General features: G+C 34.5%; 1 protein-coding gene across 3 annotated transcripts in view; it reads left to right on the top strand.

The window, feature by feature from the left end:
• The window catches only part of YAF2 (YY1 associated factor 2), a 70,151-nt gene that overhangs the window by 17,142 nt on the left and 34,119 nt on the right, over positions 1 to 18,890 (top strand). Inside the window, exon 3 of one of the 3 annotated variants that reach the window (XM_077870433.1) lies at positions 6,984 to 7,055. The exons of 1 other annotated variant lie outside the window; for it this stretch is intronic. In XM_077870433.1, coding sequence (XP_077726559.1) covers positions 6,984 to 7,055 — 72 coding nt within the window. Of the gene's footprint in view, positions 1 to 6,922; positions 7,056 to 18,890 lie in introns of all 3 variants that reach the window. One more of the 3 variants, XM_077870431.1, reaches the window with a different exon arrangement.

Raw genomic sequence — 18,890 nt, forward strand, 5'->3', positions numbered from 1 at the left:
AGGCTATGGGAGTAGGTAAGACAGATCATCAGGGAGAGAATAGACTGCAGAGCATGAGAAAAGAGAACCCAGGACAGAAACCTGAGAAACAACCAACTACTTTTTTTGCGTCCCACCAAGACTAAGAAAGAAATGGAGGAGAAAGAGAAATAGGGAGAAGGAAACCCAGGAGAGTGTAATGTTACAGAAACAGGAAAGATTTTTCAGAAGGAGAGGATGTGGTGAGCCATGTTGAATGTCCTTTGACCAGATAGAACCTTAATTTTTCCCTTGCGTTCTGTGTAAATGTTTAACAGTGTGAAAATTTATATTTTAAGTTATAACAAGATAATGATCCTGCGTAGTGCTTGTACTAAACTTTGCATGAAAGCAACAGTAGTCCTATATATTGGTTAAATAAAGAAAGTAATATTGGTAGGTTAGGAGATGAGTAAAATTTCTCAAAGAAGAATGCTCTAATTCAGTAAAATCTGTCATTAAGCCTGCACTTTTACAGGTAGCTCTTGATTGTAGCTACAGAAATTAATAGACTTAATTTAAAAAATTGGGTCTGTCTTGGTATCATGGATTTTTCAAGTGGTAAGTAAATGTAATGGCATAATTGGGGGCAGGGGAGCATGTATGGTTTGAAGAGGCTCTTCTGTTTTTAGAAGGAATGAATCATAGCACTCTGATTAACCAAGCAAATCACAGCACTTTTTATAAAACTGTGTCTGGTTTGTAAAGTAATAGTCATCTGTGGATATATTGGATTTGATGTGATTCATGATTCAGATTTTATGAGTGCTAAATAACAAAGTTATTGGCAGTAGTTTGAAAACTATCACTGTTGACCTCAGACGGTATTGGAATTTATGTTAAAAAAATTGCCATTGTTTTGTAAAAATCCGTTTCACATAGAAAATACACTTACACATTTTAGAGATTAATTAATAAGAATTGATTTGAAAACTAATGCAGCCCTTAGAAGCTAGTCAGATTAATTTTAGTATCAAAAGTTGAGAAAAAAAATAATTACAGAGTAAAGAAAGGTTAGTCTTCATTTTCAGGATGACATAATTGTTGGCATTGAGAGTACCATTGGCTGTTATTTTTGTGTGTTAACTTGGATGCTAACTATAATTGGTGTATAAAGTATTACATATAATGCTCCTGACATTTTGGACTAGGATCAGGAAAATGTTTTCTTGGACTAGAACCTATAAAGAATAGATGATTTTAACTGTCAGTGGAAGTATACCTTTTTAAGATCTGGTTTATAGAATGTGCTTAATTAAGGGACCTACAGTATCTGTTAAATTAGAAAGAGCAAAATATTATTGAAGCTCAATTAATGTGGAACGCCTAGGTGGCTCAGAGTTTGAGCATCTGCCTTCGGCTCAGGGTGTGATCCCAGAATCCAGGATCAAGTCCCACATCGGGCTCCCTGCAAGGAGCCTACTTCTCCCTCTGCCTGTGTCTCTGCCTCTGTCTCTCTATGTTTCTCATGAATGAGTAAATAAATAAATCTTTTTAAAAAAAGATTAATTAATGTGATTAGGAAGGTATCCTTAGGAAGAATGAGTAGAACATAAAATGATGTAAAAAAACACACAGCATTATAGCCCTGGGCAATTGGTCAATATTCAGCGTAGTACAAGAGGTGGTAGGAAGTGAGAGATGCTCCTTGATGGTCACTGGAGTGGTACTTTATTCTGGGGTTGTGGTAACATAGTTTTCTTTATATTAATTAGATCTTAACATCATTCAAGTAGAAAAAGTAGCCTGTAGACACAGCAACCAGTTCCAGGGCTGCTGCACACTTAGACTGTGCATTATTATGCAAGTCTTTGTTAATGCTTTGGCCCTGCCTGGATATGTTGATAACGGGGAAAGAAATGCTCTGATTTATTAATCAGTTTGGTGAAATTGGGTGATAGAATTCTGTCACTGAATTACATCTGCTTTAGCTTTAGGTTGAATTTTTGGATCTAAAAACCAAGAACCAAATCAAAATTGGAACCCCATCCATCAACTTATAGGTATTATTTTTCTATAAGCTCCCATTGAGACAGCTAATTGGCATTTGATTTATCACTTTTAGCTTAATACTAATTACTTTGTAAAATTTTCTGTATTAGTTACCTATTTGTGTAACTAATTACCCCAAAATAAAATGGCTGAATAAACATTTATTATCTTATCCTTTTTCTTTCCTTTCTTTTCTTTTCTTTTTTTTTTTTTTTTTTTTTTAGTAGAAAATTTGGAAGCAGCTTATCTCTGGCTCAGGGTCTCAGGCTCAACTGAGAGAGGGTCCGTTTCTAAGCTCACTCATGTGATTGTCAGCAAGCCTTAGAACACCTGTTTCCAAGTTACTCCCATGGCTGTCAGCAGGCCTCAGGACTCTGGCTGTTGGCCATAGACATCAATTTCTTGGTGACATTAGCTTCTTCTCCATGGGGCTGCTCGCGGTATAGCAGCTTGTTTATTCCAAAGCAAGGCATCTGAGTGAGAGGCCCCAAAACAGAAGCCAATCTTTTTATAACATAGTTTTGGGAGCGGTACCCTGTTACATCTGCTAAATTCTGTTCCTTAGAATTGAGTCGCTAAATCCAGCTCATACTCAGGTGGAAGAGATTACAGAAGGGTTTGCATACCTGGAGGAGATGAAATCATTGTGGGCCATCTTAGAGGTTGTCCACTGCACCATCCTTTTAAGTTGCAAACTGTTTATTGTTTTGTTGCAGAATCCTTTCTCAGAAGGAAAGCTTATGGAGGAGACTCAAAATATAAAATAAATAAGAAATTTTTTCTGTCCAAAACAGATTCTAGGGAGGTAGATCTTACCTGCTATCATCCTTCCTCTTTAGCTTCCAATCAATTTGAGTATTAGTATCTTTACCATCAAATGTCAGTCAAGAACATGAATAAATACTGGTTTTCTCATACTTTCATTTTAAAATTTGTCAATAGTTGTATAATTCTAGCTTATAAAAATCAGGTATTGAAACATGGAAAACAATTTGTATAAATGTTTCTGGCAACTTTTAAAGTTGAGCAACCTTTTTAGTAGAGTAAATCTAATATAATGCCTTATTTTGTAGTATTAGCATATATAATTTGTATATTGGTGTGATAAAGATAGTGATTTACTTACTAATTGCTGCCTGGGGTGTTAACTATTTCTAAGTTATATGTATTTCTAAAAATTAATCACAAGTGTATAGTAGTACTTGAAATTCAAATTTAATATCAACATGTTCTTTAAGATTTTACTTATTTGGGAGAGAGAACACAAGCAGGAGGGAGAGGCAGAGGGAAAGGGAGAAGCAGAAGCAGATTCCCCACTGAGGAGGGAACTCGACTTGGGACTTGATTCTAGGACCCTGGGGTCATGACCTTGAGCTGTAGGCAGACGCTTAACCAGAGGAGCCACCCAGGCACCTATTAACATGTTTTTATAGCTGTTATGCTGTAAATTGTGATTCCTAATCAGTAACATAACTTATTTTATCTTGTAGTATAAAGAATATGGTTTCAAAATAATAGTACCAAAATTAATAACAAACAATAGATCTGTAAGTTTAGAGTTTCTTTATGTAGTCCTTATAGTCCTTAGACTATATCCCCTGTAAAGCTGTGTAAAATCATTTGAAAATCATTTCTGGGTGGTTATGTCAACAGTTTGATGTATAGTTAGGTTCTTGGCATTGTTTCTAAATCTTTATTCACATTAACTTAACTCCTATTACTGCCCCGCGAACTAGATTCTGTTGTTATCCTTATTTTACTGGTGAATACAGTTTTTGCCATCTTGATTTTAAGTTAATTTATGTTAACGAGAAAATAGTACTGGTTTTGTTTTTTTCTCTATGGATTGCTGTAGTGGGAAGTAGTGGATAAAATGAGGGAAAGGAATATTTTAATTAGGAAATGAGATGGTATTTATAATTTGGGGACTTTAAGGGTAGTATATCATGGGACTATAAGGATAATAAGTTGTAATGGACTCAATTCAAATATAAACACACATCCCCCATATTTGTTTACATATGAACAATCAATGATGTCACTTAAATATGTGTGATTATGTGTATAATACTGCATTTTATTGTGCTGTTATAGGATTCTAAGCCCAGGATTTACCCTGAGCAACCTGCTACAACCATAATACCTTACATTAGAATTTTAAATCTTAAATGAAGATTTAGACAGTGAAGTTCCTGGAATCATGAAAATCAGTTGTGATTTAAATTGCTTTTAGCCAAAATATAATGTCTGAACCAGTGGGTAGTATTGGAAGTGAAAGTTAACTACCACAGTTTTTTCTGAGCAGTTTTTTCACAGGTTCAGGTTCGTTTTATGGAGTAGATTTTTGTTACTAAAAAGCTTGATTTTGGTACTTAATTACTAAGGAGTAGCTTTTTGTGGATGAGTGTTGAATTTTTAGAACTTAGACAAATTTTTTTTTAATTTTTTTTTTTTTTAATATTTATCTGACAGAGAGAGAGAGGGTATGCACACACACAAGCAGGGGGAGCAGCAGAGGGATAGGGAGAAGCAGGCTCTCTGCTAAGCAGGACCCTGGGATCATGACCTGAGCTGAAGGCAGATGTTTAACCAACTGAGCCAACCAGGCGCTCCCACAAGATAGTTTTGAATAGAGCATTCTAATTTCTGGACTTTCTTTTCTAAGCTTTTCTGATAAAAATCCATTTTAGTTGAGCTTATGGCATGATTACAAACAGCTTTGTGTGCTGGTCTCTAGGTGACCCTTTTGGTTACTTTAAAATATTTTCAAGAGATTTTAATTTTCTTAAATTACTTTATGCAGTTGGTTCTATTTTAAATCAGAGTCTAAATGGAAACTGCATTTACTATAAATAAAAATCAGAAATTATTCAGTTCCTAGTGACATTTTTTATTCTAGCTTAATACCAAAAGGATAGAATATTTGAGTTATTGCACCCGTATCTATTTTATCAATCCAAACATGTAGGACCTTTGTGCCAGCTACTTGCTCATTCTTCAGGTAATAGAAGTTAATCAGGAATCTAGAAAAGTTAACTAAGAGATCCTTTTGGTATTAATCTCTGTATTATAGTTAGAAATGGAGGTCTGTATAGTGCCCCTGTTTGTATGACTGGGTCATTTGAAAACAAAGGCAATAATTACTATTTTTTTAAAACTCCGATTTAGTTTGAAAAGCATATACTTTTTCCAAGACAATTTATATCTTCAAATTAAGTAGGAATCTAGCAAAAATCTTGGACGTTTGCTGTCAACCTTTACTAAACAGAAATGTGGCAAGAATGAAATGTAAGATTTTCATTAGAATTACATTTTTAATTTGTTTTTGTTGAGTGAGGAGTTTATTTTTTTAAAAGATTTTATTTATTCATGAGAGACACAGAAGAAAGGCAGAGACACAGGCAGAGGAAGAAGCAGGTTCCATGCAGAGATCCGATGCGGGACTCAATCCCAGGACTCCGGGATCATGCTCTGAGCCGAAGGCAGACGCTCAACCGCTGAACCACCCAGGTGTCCCAAGTAATGAGTTTATACGCCATTTTCTCCTATTTACTTTTAAAACAAAGGAAGAGCTGGGGTGCCTGGGTGTCTATTAAGTCTATTAAGTCTATTAAGCGTCGGAATCTTGGTTTTGGCTGAGATCCTGAATTTAGGGTTGTGAGATCGAGCCCTGTGGTAGGTTCTGCACTCAGTGCAGAGTCTGCCTAAGACTTTCTCTCTCTCCTCCTCTGACCATCCATGCTGTGCACTCTCTCAAGTAAATAAATCTTTAGAACAAAGGGAAAGCTATACATTATCTTTGATTTTTTTCCATGGAATTAAGAACCATAAAAACCTTGTTTCTTAAAAGTGGTAGTTGATTATTTGCCAGCATAATGGTAAGAGAGAGGAGTATTACTGAAACATACCTGTATCTTCAACAGGAACTAGAGTTTGAAGTCATCATTGCTGTAGTACATTAAAAGTGAACATGTACCTGATTAATATGTGTGGAGCTAAGGGTAATAGGATATTTCTTTTGAGGAGACCTTTTTTTTCCTTTTGTTAGAAGTCAGGGTTTTTTTTTTGTTTTGTTTTTAATGACAGGACCATTTTTTAGACAATTATTTAAAAAGCATAACAGTTAAAACTGTGACTGTACTACTTTGTACAAGTATTTAAATTAAAATCATTATTCTTTATTAGTGGCCTGGCATACTTTTATATGTGTGTGTGCTTGGTTTCTTATAGGTGACAAATGGCTATTTTAAAGACTAATTGGGGCACCTGGGTGGCTCAGTCAGTAAAAAGTCTGCCTTTAGCTCAGTTCATGATCCCAGGGCCCTGGGATGGAGCCCCACATCTGGCTTCCTGGTCAGCAGGGAGTCTCCTTGTCCCTTTCTCTCTCCCTCTGCCCCTCTCCCTGTTTGTGCTCTCTTTGTCTCTCTCAACTAAAATCTTTTTTAAAAAAGAGTTATTGAGTGATAAAAGGGAATTGTATTCATGCTTTTTATCTGAATTCTTATAGATTGTTAGTTTACTGTGATTTCTACACCAGATTTGGTGAATATTAATGACACTGGCTAGTTAAGAAATGGCATATTTTGATCAACTAATTATCCTTGTATAATATTAAAAAGTGATGGTGTTGTTTCAGCAAAATGAAATAGTCTGATAGCTGATATTTTTGTATATTAAAATGTACTTGCCATTATAGTGGGAATTTAGAAATGAAGCCATTCAAATCATTATTTTCTTTTCCTTCTCTTTTTGATAGTGCCAGAAGTTTCTGCTGACATTTTAGTTAGCAAATTGTTTCTGTGTATACTTTGGGGCATGCATATACAGTTATCTGGTGAATTTACACCCCTTTCCCCTGTAGTTCTACATGTATTAATAATCTCAAATAAAATTAATCTTCTTATTCTGATAGAGAAGAAAAGGCTGGATCACTTACCAGTAACTGGAGTTCTCCTATTGGGTAATCTCCACAGATCCACATTCTTTGAAGTTATTGTGAATGCCTCGAGGACCAAGGAACCGTTGAAATTTCCAATTTCAGGAAGGTAAGCAAGTGTACTGAAGCATGTCTCTAGCATCTCCCAAATCCCCTCCCCCCAACTTTCTTACATATACGTCTGTACTGCATGCCCCCTCAGTTCCAGTGGATGTCCATCAGGAAGATTCTCATGCTGGACAGAAGGGCAAGAGAGGTGGATCTGTGAGGGAAAAGACCCAATAGGATAACTCAAGTTACTGGTGAGTAATCTAGTTTTCACAAACTTTAGATTTTTTTTTTTCTCACATTTCTTCTCTCTAGAAAGAATTTAATTACAAAGAAGAAAGTTGAGATAACTTCAGTTTGTAAATTTGGTGTAAATTATGGAATTTATTGTATGGATGATAAATACCTAGTTCTTAATGGGTATATGAATGAGTATAATATAATAGCTGTTTATAAAATAATTATGTCTGTTACCTTTTGGTAAATAGTATAGTACTTCTAAAGTAATTTAAGGAAGCTGTGTGTTGGATTATTTTGAAAATTCCTTTATTTGTGATGTTGTTTTTATATGAAGTAAATACTTAACACTGTAAAACTTATGCTTATGCTAAATTTTGCCAAATTCTTTTGGTGTAGTATCAAACAGCAAAATAATAATTTAAATTAGTTGACTAGGACTTCTTACTGATACAGTTTTCAGTGTACCTTTTAACTTCATTGTAGGTATATTTAGAAAATAATTGAGGGTGTGTTACAGTTTTATTTACCACTTCCTTGTTCATAATATATGGACTTATTAAAGTGATATAGGTGGCACAGTTAGTCCATTGTGAGTGTCTGCTTCCACAAGTACCAGTTTATTAAACTGGCATAGTAGAATTGGACAGAATTATTTGCTTCTTGTTTCTCTCATTTATTCTGTATTGTTATCAGGTTATCCCTCTAAAAGGGCACTTTTAACGTGTAAAGAGCCTGTAGTGGTGCTCCATTCAAACTGTTCTACAGAATTTTCATCCATTTGCTGGGTACTTAAGGCCTTTCCTACTCCAATCCTATCCTATTTATCCAGCCTTAATTTCTTCTCTTTTGGTCTTACTTCTGTACTTGTTATATTTATGCTTTGGTGCTTATGCTTTGCCATTTTTTTTAAAGTGGCTTTTTTTCTTTCTTTTATTATTAATATTTTTTTAAATTCTACTTTTCTGTAAGGTTGAGATCAAGTCCTGTCCCTTACATAATTCCTTTTATGCTAGCATCTCTCTGTGACCTCTGTTTACTCAATGGAAAAATGAGATTGCTCTGAGGATTGAATTAACTTCTGGAATTTACTTAGAACAATGCCCTGGTAAGCACTCTTATTAACTATTACTTGATTGTAGATGGAACATTTCTGTGATTACGGATCTAATTTTCATCTGTGTGACACAGTTTAGCCTTTTAGCCTTTAAATATTAGCTGTAGGTGGCATCACTATTTCTTTGTTTTGAAACTCTTAAGCTAATTTGTATGATCATGGAGAACAAGAATAGGATTTATTGTTTTTAGTATTTTTTAGTTCTAACATCAGTCACTGAGATTAAATTATATCCATTAAAAATAGTTTTTCATGTAGTTGATAGAAAAATTAGTTGTTCATGAATATAGTATAAATATATTTACTTAAGAACAACAGTTTTTTTCCCTTTAAAACTGGGATAGTGAAATTATAATTGTATAGTGCAATATAAATTTCTTCTTGGAAAAAAAAATAAAAAAAAATAAATTTCTTCATGGGACATTAAAATAGAAGGTATAGTTTTGAGAAAGTTAACTAGTTGGCTTCACTTTAAGACTGTGTAGTGTTAGAAAACTGGAAATTCAGTGTACTTGATTTTTGAGGTTTAAATATCTTAGAAGAAAAAAATATATCTTAGAAGACTATTGCTTTGGGATCCCTGGGTGGCGCAGCGGTTTGGCGCCTGCCTTTGGCACAGGGCGCGATCCTGGAGACCCGGGATCGAATCCCACGTCAGGCTCCTGGTGCATGGAGCCTGCTTCTCCCTCTGCCTATGTCTCTGCCTCTCTCTCTCTCTGTGACTATCATAAATAATAAATTAAAAAAAAAAGAAGACTATTGCTTTATTTTTAGAAATGTTTGGATTTAAGAATACCTGTCTGAGGAAATAGTAAATGAAATCTAATTTTATAATTACTGGAAGGAAGAAAATAACAGAATAAGTGTCACTTTTAAATAGTCACCAGAGAAACCAGTTCAGGTCCAATTAGACAAGCCAAACTAAAGAACATTTAGATGACTTATTTTGAATTTACTTCTGCACATCCATGTAAGAGACTGTTCAGTTTCATTGTTTCTTTTCTGTGATAGTGATATGGTATATTAAGGATATCCTTATTTTTTATTCTTTCAGAGATAAATGCTGAAAAAATTTTAAGTGAAATATGATGGGTTCAGGAAAAAAGTGTGGGTATTTGGGTGTGGTGTATATATGTGTATGTAGAGAGAAACTAAATGTGGTAAATGTTAACAATTTTGAATCTAGGTGAAGGGTATACAGGGTATACATTACACTTTCAACTTTTCTGTGGTTTTGATATTTTTCAAAAAAAAAGTTGAGAAAGTATTTTAAAAAGAACTGTATTGTGTTTCAATTTCTCTAATTCTAAAATGGGAATAATAGAACTTGTTCTTTCTATGCCTTGTTACAAGTAGGCACAGCAGGGGTACATTTGGTAGAATAGCAGTCAAAAGAACTTTTAAGAAGTGGGTTTTTTTTTATACATTAAAGAAGAGTTTTATAGTGGAGAATATTCAAAGAACATTTCACGTAAAAGTGTATTAGCTTAAAATATATCCCTTTTTCTTATTCAGAGTTTATTGCATTAGAATTGAACAAGAACAGTCAAGAAGCAATAAATATGTAGAGATATATGAAGTAACTAATTGAAATGGAAAAACATAGCTAGTTATAAAATAACAATGGGCAAAAAAGATTAGACATAGCTGAAGAGAGAAGTTGTTAATTTCAAGATAAAACTTTTAACTCTTCCAGAACACTGCACAGGAAGAAAAAGGGATGAAAAGTATAAAAGAAAAACTAAGCTAGCAGTAGATTGAAAGCTCCAGTGTAGATCTGATTTGGAGTTCCAGAATGGAGAATACAGAGAATGGTGGAGAAGCATTATTGAAGAAAAAAATGACTAAACATTTTCAAGAATTTTTTTAAATGGAAATTGTAGAATAATTAGAACTGAATCATAACAAAAGCATTGTATCAGAACTTAAAGGATACAGGAAAAGTGGTGCCTAGGGGTGAATGTATAATCTTAAATGCATGTATTAGGTTGAAAGAAAGTAAATGAGCCAAATACTCAACTCAAAAACTACAAAAGGAGAATGTAAAAGCTGAGAAAGAAGGGAACAAATAAAAAAAATAGAATTTGGTGAAATAGAAAATAATCAACAATAAAAACAACAGTAATGTTTATTTAAATCAGAGCTGGCTCTTTTTAGTTAAGTTCTGGACATACTTATCAAAAAACAGATGATGCAAATAATAAAATTTTAAATGAGATATAACTACAAACACAATTATAATTTTATTTATTTTTAAAATATTTTATTTGTTTATTTGAGAGAGAGAGAGACAGCATGAGCATGAGCAGTGGAGAGGAGGCAGAGGGAAAGGGAAAAGCAGACACCACTGCCGGCTGAGCAGGGAGTTGGATGCTGCTAGATCCAGGACCCTGAGATCATACCCTTTGATCATGACCTGAGAGGAGGCAGATGCATAATCAACTGAGCCACCCAGGTGCCCCCAAACACAATTATAATTTTAAAAATCACAAGAAATCATTATTAATTGATATGTATATATTATACATACATAATATACATATATATAAGTTTTCTAGGAAAAACCATTCCAGAATTGTAAAGAGAAAGAAAATCTAAAGAAATTTAAATACCATTAAGGAAATTGAAGTAGTAAATTTCTACAAGTTTCTACTAAAAAACAGGTTTTTAAAAATAACCTTAGGGGCACCTGGGTAGCTCAGTCAGTTAACCATTCAACTCTCTTGATCTCAGCTCAAGCCTTGGTCTTAGGGTCATGAGTGTAGGCCCTACTTGGGCTCTACACAGGGAGCCTGTTTAAAAATAATAATAATAATAAAAATAATAAAGTTACTATTTTATTTTTATTTTATTATGTTACAATTCACAAATCCTATCATGTATCCATTTAAAATGTACAGTACAGTTGTTTTTAGTATTTGGAGAGCTGTGCAGGCAGTTATTTAGAATACTTTCACACCCCAAAAAGAAACTGCTGTACCTGTTAGCAGTAGATCTCAGTTCTTTTCAAACTCTCCAGCCATAGGCAGCCACTGATTTATTCTGTTTCTGTCACTTTGCCTATTTTAGACATTTCATGTAAATGGAATCATTCAGTATGTGGCCTTTTGCAACTCACTTTTTTCACTTATAATATTTTTAAGGTTTAACCATATTCTAGCATATATCAGTGCACTTTATCCCTTCTATGGCCAAATAATATTTCATTTATCCATATAATATATTTTGGTTATCCTTTCATCAGCTGATGGATGTTCGGATTGTTCTGCATTTTTTGCCTATTAAGAATAGCTGCTGGGATGCCTGGGTGGCTCAGCGGTTGAATGTCTGCCTTTGGCTCAGGGCCTGATCCCAGGGTCCCAGGATCGACTTCCTCATTGGGCTCCTGGCAGGGAGCCTGCTTCTCCCTGTGCCTGTGTCTCTGCCTCTCTTTCTGTGTCTGTCATGAATAAATAAATAAAATCTTTTAAAAAAGGAATAGCTGCTATCAGCATTTATGTACCAATTTTTTATATGGGCATACATTTTCATTTTCTTGAATATATATCTAGGAGTGAAATTGCTAGGTCATATGATAACTGTGTTCAACCTTTTGAGGAACTGCCATACTGTTTTCCAAAGTGGCTGTGCCATTTTACTTTCCCACCAGCAGTATAAAAGGTTTCTGATTTTCTATACCCTCACCAATACTTTCATTATTTGCTTTTTTATTTTACCCATCCTCACTGTGTGAAGTGGTATCAGAGGAATAGTTTTAATTGTGATATTTATAATCCTATTTCAGATATACTTTTGGGGAACAGATAATTCTATTTTTATACAAAATGATTCAGATAATGAAAAAAAGAGGGAAAGCTACCTTGCTACTTATCAGACAAGTGTAGTCTGGCTACCTAAACTGGAAAGAATATAGAAGAGAAAATATATTCTATCTTATGTATGAACAGAGACATAAAAATTTTACTTAATATGAGAATATAAGGATAACTCAATATTTGAAAATTATATCAATGTAACTTATAATTTAAGGGAATAATCTTAAAAGATTTAGTAAAAGTTTATGATAAAACTCAATGCCTATTAATGTTTTGAAAAAATACCCTTCAAACCATGACAAGTGAACTTTTTTCTTTCAGTAAAGGCTATCTTTCAAATTGTCTTTCAAACAACAAGATTATGCTTAATGGTGAAACTTTAGAAACATTCCAATTAAAGTCAAGAATCAGACAAACATGTCTTTACTAATAAGAAAAAAGAAAAAACTAAAATCTGAAAGGATTGGAAAAGAGGAAAAATGAGATGAACATATCCCTACAAAAGTTTTCTAAAAATCAAGACTGGGGATCCCTGGGTGGCGCAGCGGTTTGGCGCCTGCCTTTGGCCCAGGGCGCGATCCTGGAGACCCGGGATCGAATCCCACGTCGGGCTCCCGGTGCATGGAGCCTGCTTCTCCCTCTGCCTATGTCTCTGCCTCTCTCTCTCTCTCTGTGTGACTATCATAAATAAATAATTAAAAAAAAAATTAAAAAAAAATAAAAATCAAGACTGTATTAATAGAATTCAGTGTCATTGAATATACGGTCCAATAGATTCAAACTGACAATAGCCAATTAGAAAATAAAAAATTTCTCCTGTACTACAAAGTACCCAAAGTATTATCAAAGGACATAAAATTAGACATAAAAGGCAGTATCTACTATATTTATGGTAAGTATAACTATTGCTAAGATATTACTTCTCTGATTTATTATATCTAGTTTTAGATAAAAATCCCAATAGGATTTTTTTTCGTAGAAAATGACCTTCGTATGCAAAAGTAAAGCCACAAGAATAACCAAGACAGTCCTGAAAGAACAAGAACAGTGAGGAGGGGCTTGTGCCATTGTTTAGCAAGACTAATTTTAAACTTAAAATACTTAGAATGGAGTACTACATTGCATTACAAAAGAATAAACTGCTATACACAACATGGCATTAATCTCCCAGGCTTAATGTTGAGCAAAAGAAATGAGAAGATATTACATATATGATTTCATCTATGGGAAGTTCAAAGACAACTAGAATTAATCTCTGGTGTTAGAGATCAGAATAGTAGTTATTTTGGAATCATGGTCTGATTGGGAGGGAGCATTCTGGAGCATGAGAAATGATAGTATCTTGATCTGTATACTTAGTCTATATTTAAATAATCAGACTGTACACTTCATGTAAATTGTATCTCAATAAAAAAGTAAAATATAAATTTATAGTGTTTAAAGTAGTATAGTTCTAATGCAGGAAAAGACAGATTAATATAACAGAATAGAGAGTTCAGAAATGGATCCATATATATTTGAGAAGTTGCCAAGACCTAGAGATGACATTTTCTACAGCAGAGAAAGTAAGAAACTGTTGAATTGGTTTTCTGTATGGGGATCTCTACTTCATACTATAAACAGAAAGCAGTTCCATTTGATCTTTACACTAAGCATGAACAACTGTTTAATAAAGAGGAAATTATAGAAGAATTATGTGTTTTTAGGATGTTTGAGGCATTCTTTAACAAGTCAAGAATGGACCATCTAAGATAAAGACATCAAGGATAAAAGACTGGACTACCTTAGAAAAACTTAGGTTTAATAAAATAAATCATAAACCAAACTAAAATGTGAGTGGCACAACTGGGAGACAGGTGTAATGTCTGTAATATCCAGTGGATTCATGTCCAGAATACATAAAGAGGAAAATAATAAGACAGATGATACAAATGCAAATAAAATGAACAATGGATATTAAGGCAATTCACAACAGAGGAAAGGAAATTGGAATGGCTAATGAACTGAAAAGATGCTTAGTCTCATTTGCAGGGAAATGCAATTAAAAACTTATGAGCCATCAATTTTCGCCCATTAGCTCAGGATCGGGTAAGTGTTATACAGTTGAAAAGGTACATATCCTAGTATCCTGAAATTACTATTCAAAGTATTATTAAGTCTAGAGAAATTTGCACATTTGCCCAGGGATATTTGTACAGGGATATTCGTTTGGAAAAAAAAAAAATCTAAATGTCTGTCCATAGGAATCATAGATAAATAAGATAAAAAATTGTTATATAACAGAGAATTACCAAATCTATGTTTAGATTATTATTATTGGTGACTTTTTTTATACTTCAAGGGAAAAAATACATTGTCTATGCTTAGGAATTGTTTTAAGCATTTATAAACATTATTTTAGTCCTCATAAGAATTCAGAAATAGGTACAGTTATTATCTCCATTTTATATATGGGAATACTGAAGCACTGAGGCAAAAGGCCTACTCTCTTTCAAAGGTGGTAAATGGCAGAGTGGAGATTGAAAGCTAGGATTTGAATCTCAGTTGCCTGGCTTCAGAGTCCCTTATGCCCGTGCTGCCTTTTGATGTGTTTAATAGGGAGAGAGCTCAGAAATACAAAGTCAAAGCAGAATGATGTGTACAGTGTGAACTCATTTACACCAAATTCATGCTGGTGGTTACCTCTGGATGATTATTTAAATATAGAATAAGTCTGATTATTTAAATATAGAATAAGTATACAGATCAAGATGAAGGAGGGAGATTTAGTGATAGTGATGAAAGGAAGCTTTATGGAACTACATGTTTTTCCTTAAAGAACATGTATATTACTTTACAGCTTTTTAAACGCCTACAATTAATGTATATATAAGCTTATTTTTACGATAAGAAAAACTGGAAGGATTGATCTAATTGTTTTAATCTACATTTATTCTTGATATTGGCTTATAGTAGAAAAAGAAAGCAGTGGCCCTAGCACAGTGATTATGATTTAGTTTTTTTTTTTTTTTTTTAAGATTTTATTTATTTATTCATGAGAGACACAGGGAGAGAGAGAGAGGCAGAGACACAGGCAGAGGGAGAAGCAGGCTCCATGCAGGGAGTGGACGTGGGATTCGATCCCAGGACTCCAGCATCACACCCTAGGCTGAAGGTGGTGCTAAACTGCTGAGCCACCTGGGCTGCCCTATGATTTAGTTTAGTTCTAAGATAGCAAATCTGGATTTAGGTGCTAGGAACAGGGAGATGGTGAATATGTTTCATCTTCTCTTTTTAAGGAGTTTAAAGTTTTATAGGGAAAGAGATAAATAATTGTAATTCGATATGTTTTATATAAAGATCTGTGTTCTTCTTTGTTTCTTCATCTTCTCCACCTCCTTCGCCGCCCTTTCCTCCAAATACAAGTAGGAGAAAGGGGGAAACATCCTCATTTGGGACATGGGAAACAGGCAGTGAAATATCAGTGGCAGTCCTACTTCCTGTTCTTTTACAAAACTACCAGAGAGTGAACTAATGGTCAGAGATTGTAGCTTGTTCACCATTATATCTCTAAAACTTAGTATAATCCTTGCACTTAACTGAATGACTGGTGAGTAACTGGTGAACTTCAGTCTCAAATTAACTAGCACTTCAACCCAAATTTATCCTGAGTCACCTGGAATGTCTTTCATTGGTTCTATTTCTTCCATTGGTTACCAAAGTCTATGGTGGTTTGACTAAGAATAAGCCTTAAATTGTTGTGTGCCAAAGAACTTTGACTTGAGAAATACTTTAATCTGTAGGAGATTTTGGATCTCTAAAATCCAATTTTATTTTCATTACGCTGAGTCCAATACATTTTTTTAAAACTAGTAGTCTTCTAATATGGGGATGGTACAATCATTTCTCTGTGTTCTGTCTTTGAGTCAGTGCTGTCTTGTGTAAGTGTTTATGTTCTGTTTCTTATTTGTGAAATTCTTAATTTCCTAAAACCACATTCTCATCAAGTTTCCAGATGGACTGTGGACTGTTTGCAGATGGTATTAGTGTTTATGGTATGAGAATCCCAGGGTCTTTTAAAAATCTGTCATGATACCTCATAAAAAATAGTTAGTTGTTTCCTTTCACCCTAATGAGAGAGGTATTTTTCCTTTTAGCAAACTAGAGCCAGTGTTAGGTGAGAATCTTTCCCAAAAGGCAACTGTGAATACCTCAAAATTGCTGAAAATGGGTAAATTTGAATAAATCATAGTGAAAGATATTTATTTTACTTTGTGAATTCAACACTTGCGTTATAATTGTTATATATAACAACATATAATGTTGTTATGCTGGATGGATTTAGTTAGACTATTGGTCAAATCCTGTTCCATGTATACATAGTGCTGCTTTCTTACTATATAACCCTTTTGCCAGAGATAACATGAAGAGAGCCTGGTTACCATTTGGTGGAAAAATCCTGCTGGCTCAAGCCTCTGCCCAGAAATTTGATTCAATCTCTTTTCTGGACAGTCTGGTAAGCTGTCATTGTTCTTCACGTTAAAATCATCTTATTCAGGATGTACCCAAGAGGAATTTAATACTAAAGGAGGAAACCATATTAAATTCAATGAAAATCTTAAAATGGTTATATTAACTTAAGGCTTCACATTAAACATGACTGATTTTTAATAGCATTGTCCAATAGAAATTAAATGCAAGCCACAAAAGAGAGCCATATGTGTAATTTAAAAATTTCTCATGGCCAAATTAAAAGAGTGAAAAAAACAGGTGAAATTACCTTTAAAACTGTAATTTAACTCAATATATCTAAAAAAATATCCTTTCAGATCATTAGTGAGATAGTTTGTGGTCTTTTTCATATGGAGTCTTTGAACTCTGGTCTATATTTTATATTGATAGCACATCACAGTTTGGGCTAGCGCATTTCAAGTGCTTAGTACACACATTTGGCTTCTGTATTATGTAGCACAGACTTAGAGCATCTGAAAAAACATTTGGTTTTATATAATTCTCCTTTTGTTATTTCTTATTAAAAGTGCTTTGAGTTTCTTTTTTTCTTTTATTACTTCACTGTTTGTGGGTACTCACCTTTACTGTTGATCATTGGTAACCTGAAACCTACTATCTTTTCCTACATTTGACAGAATATTTCGGTCTTTCTGTAGTGTTTTCTGATATCTAGGTCTGCCTTATTTCATTCATTCATTCATTCATTCATTCGAGACAGAGAGTGAGGGGGAGGGCAGAGACACAGGCAGAGGAGGAAGCAGTCTCCATGCAGGGAGCCCGATGCAGGACTCGATCCTGGATCTCCAGGATCAAACCCTGGGCTGAAGGCGGCGCTAAACCGCTGAGCCACCCGGGCTGCCCTGCCTAATTTATACACACACACATATTCTTTAAAAATAGATAGATTAAAAAAAAATAGATAGATGATAGATAGATAGAGATAGATAGATTTATTTATTTACTTATTTATTTGAGAGAAAGGGGGAAAGAGGAAGAGAGGGAGCAAGAACCTGCAGAAGGTGGGGCAGAAGGGGATGGAGAAGAAGGGGGAAAGAATCTCAAACAGACTCGGTGCTGAGCACGTAGCCTGATGTGGGGCTTGATCCCACAACTCTGAGATCATGACCTGACTGGAAACCAAGACTTGGACACTTAATCAGTTCAGCCATCCAGGTGCCCCATCCTTCCGATAAGCTTTTATTCAGAATTTTAGCCCTGCTTTTTATCAGAATATCAGACTCAGACCTTCTACATGGACTACTCTAGATAGGATTATACACTATTGTCATTGTCATCACCTCCACCCCAGTAGGTAACAGACCTCTCCTTTCTTGGTTTAAAATCCTTGCTCTGAACCAGAAGTATTTCTTATATGATGATTTTTTTTATATATATATAAGGGGAAGTCCAATGTCCTACTTTATGAGGATTGTATGTCCATTCTCTAAGATACTAATTGCTGAAGGGTTTCCAAATCAACAAAAAAACCCAAACCAACAAAAAGATTTCCAAATCAATTTTTCTCTACTTCTTCCCTAGTAGATACTATGAGAATGAACATTGCAAAATAAAGGAAGGCATATCTAAGGTACAACACATATGACTTGACATTTTGATGTCCTGTTAGTTTTCACCTTTTCTAGATGAGGGACTCCATGAAGATTATTCTCAGTAAGTAAATTTATGACCTCTAATATTAGTTGTCTCTGTGCCCCAGTACTAGCAGAAGAATCTTTTCTATTTTATTTCAAACAGTGCTCTTGTTATGAGATTTCTTGAACTCTTTGAGTATATAAATGCCCAGATTCTGGGGCTTCTTGGGCTATTTAACTTTCATACGTGTTTTCAATTTCCAGTCTTTCTTAGCCTACCTGTGTTACTCTGTCTCCCTTCTAGCAGAATCTTGATCACATTCTGTTTCTTTCCCAACCCTACTATCCAGATATACCCATTATTGTTGGTAGACAGTAATGCCTAGCACAGTGAACACAGCATTTATTAAGTAGAGTTTTAACAACAGAGTGGTAGGGTATGCTGTGGAATTAGCATTGGAGAGCCTTGTCTGGTGTTGAACTGAAGCAAAAAATATTGTCACTCTCCCATCTACTATGACCATTCATCCTATTTAATGTCATTACCTCTACCCAGGTGAAAGCTGATAGTTGCTAATTGTGGTCACTGGTTGTGTTTGCCAGATTTCTGAGTTAGAGTTTGCTACAACCAATGAACAGTAGGC

Source organism: Canis aureus, chromosome 25, assembly GCF_053574225.1.
Source record: "Canis aureus isolate CA01 chromosome 25, VMU_Caureus_v.1.0, whole genome shotgun sequence".
In the NCBI taxonomy this organism is placed as follows: domain Eukaryota; kingdom Metazoa; phylum Chordata; class Mammalia; order Carnivora; family Canidae; genus Canis; species Canis aureus.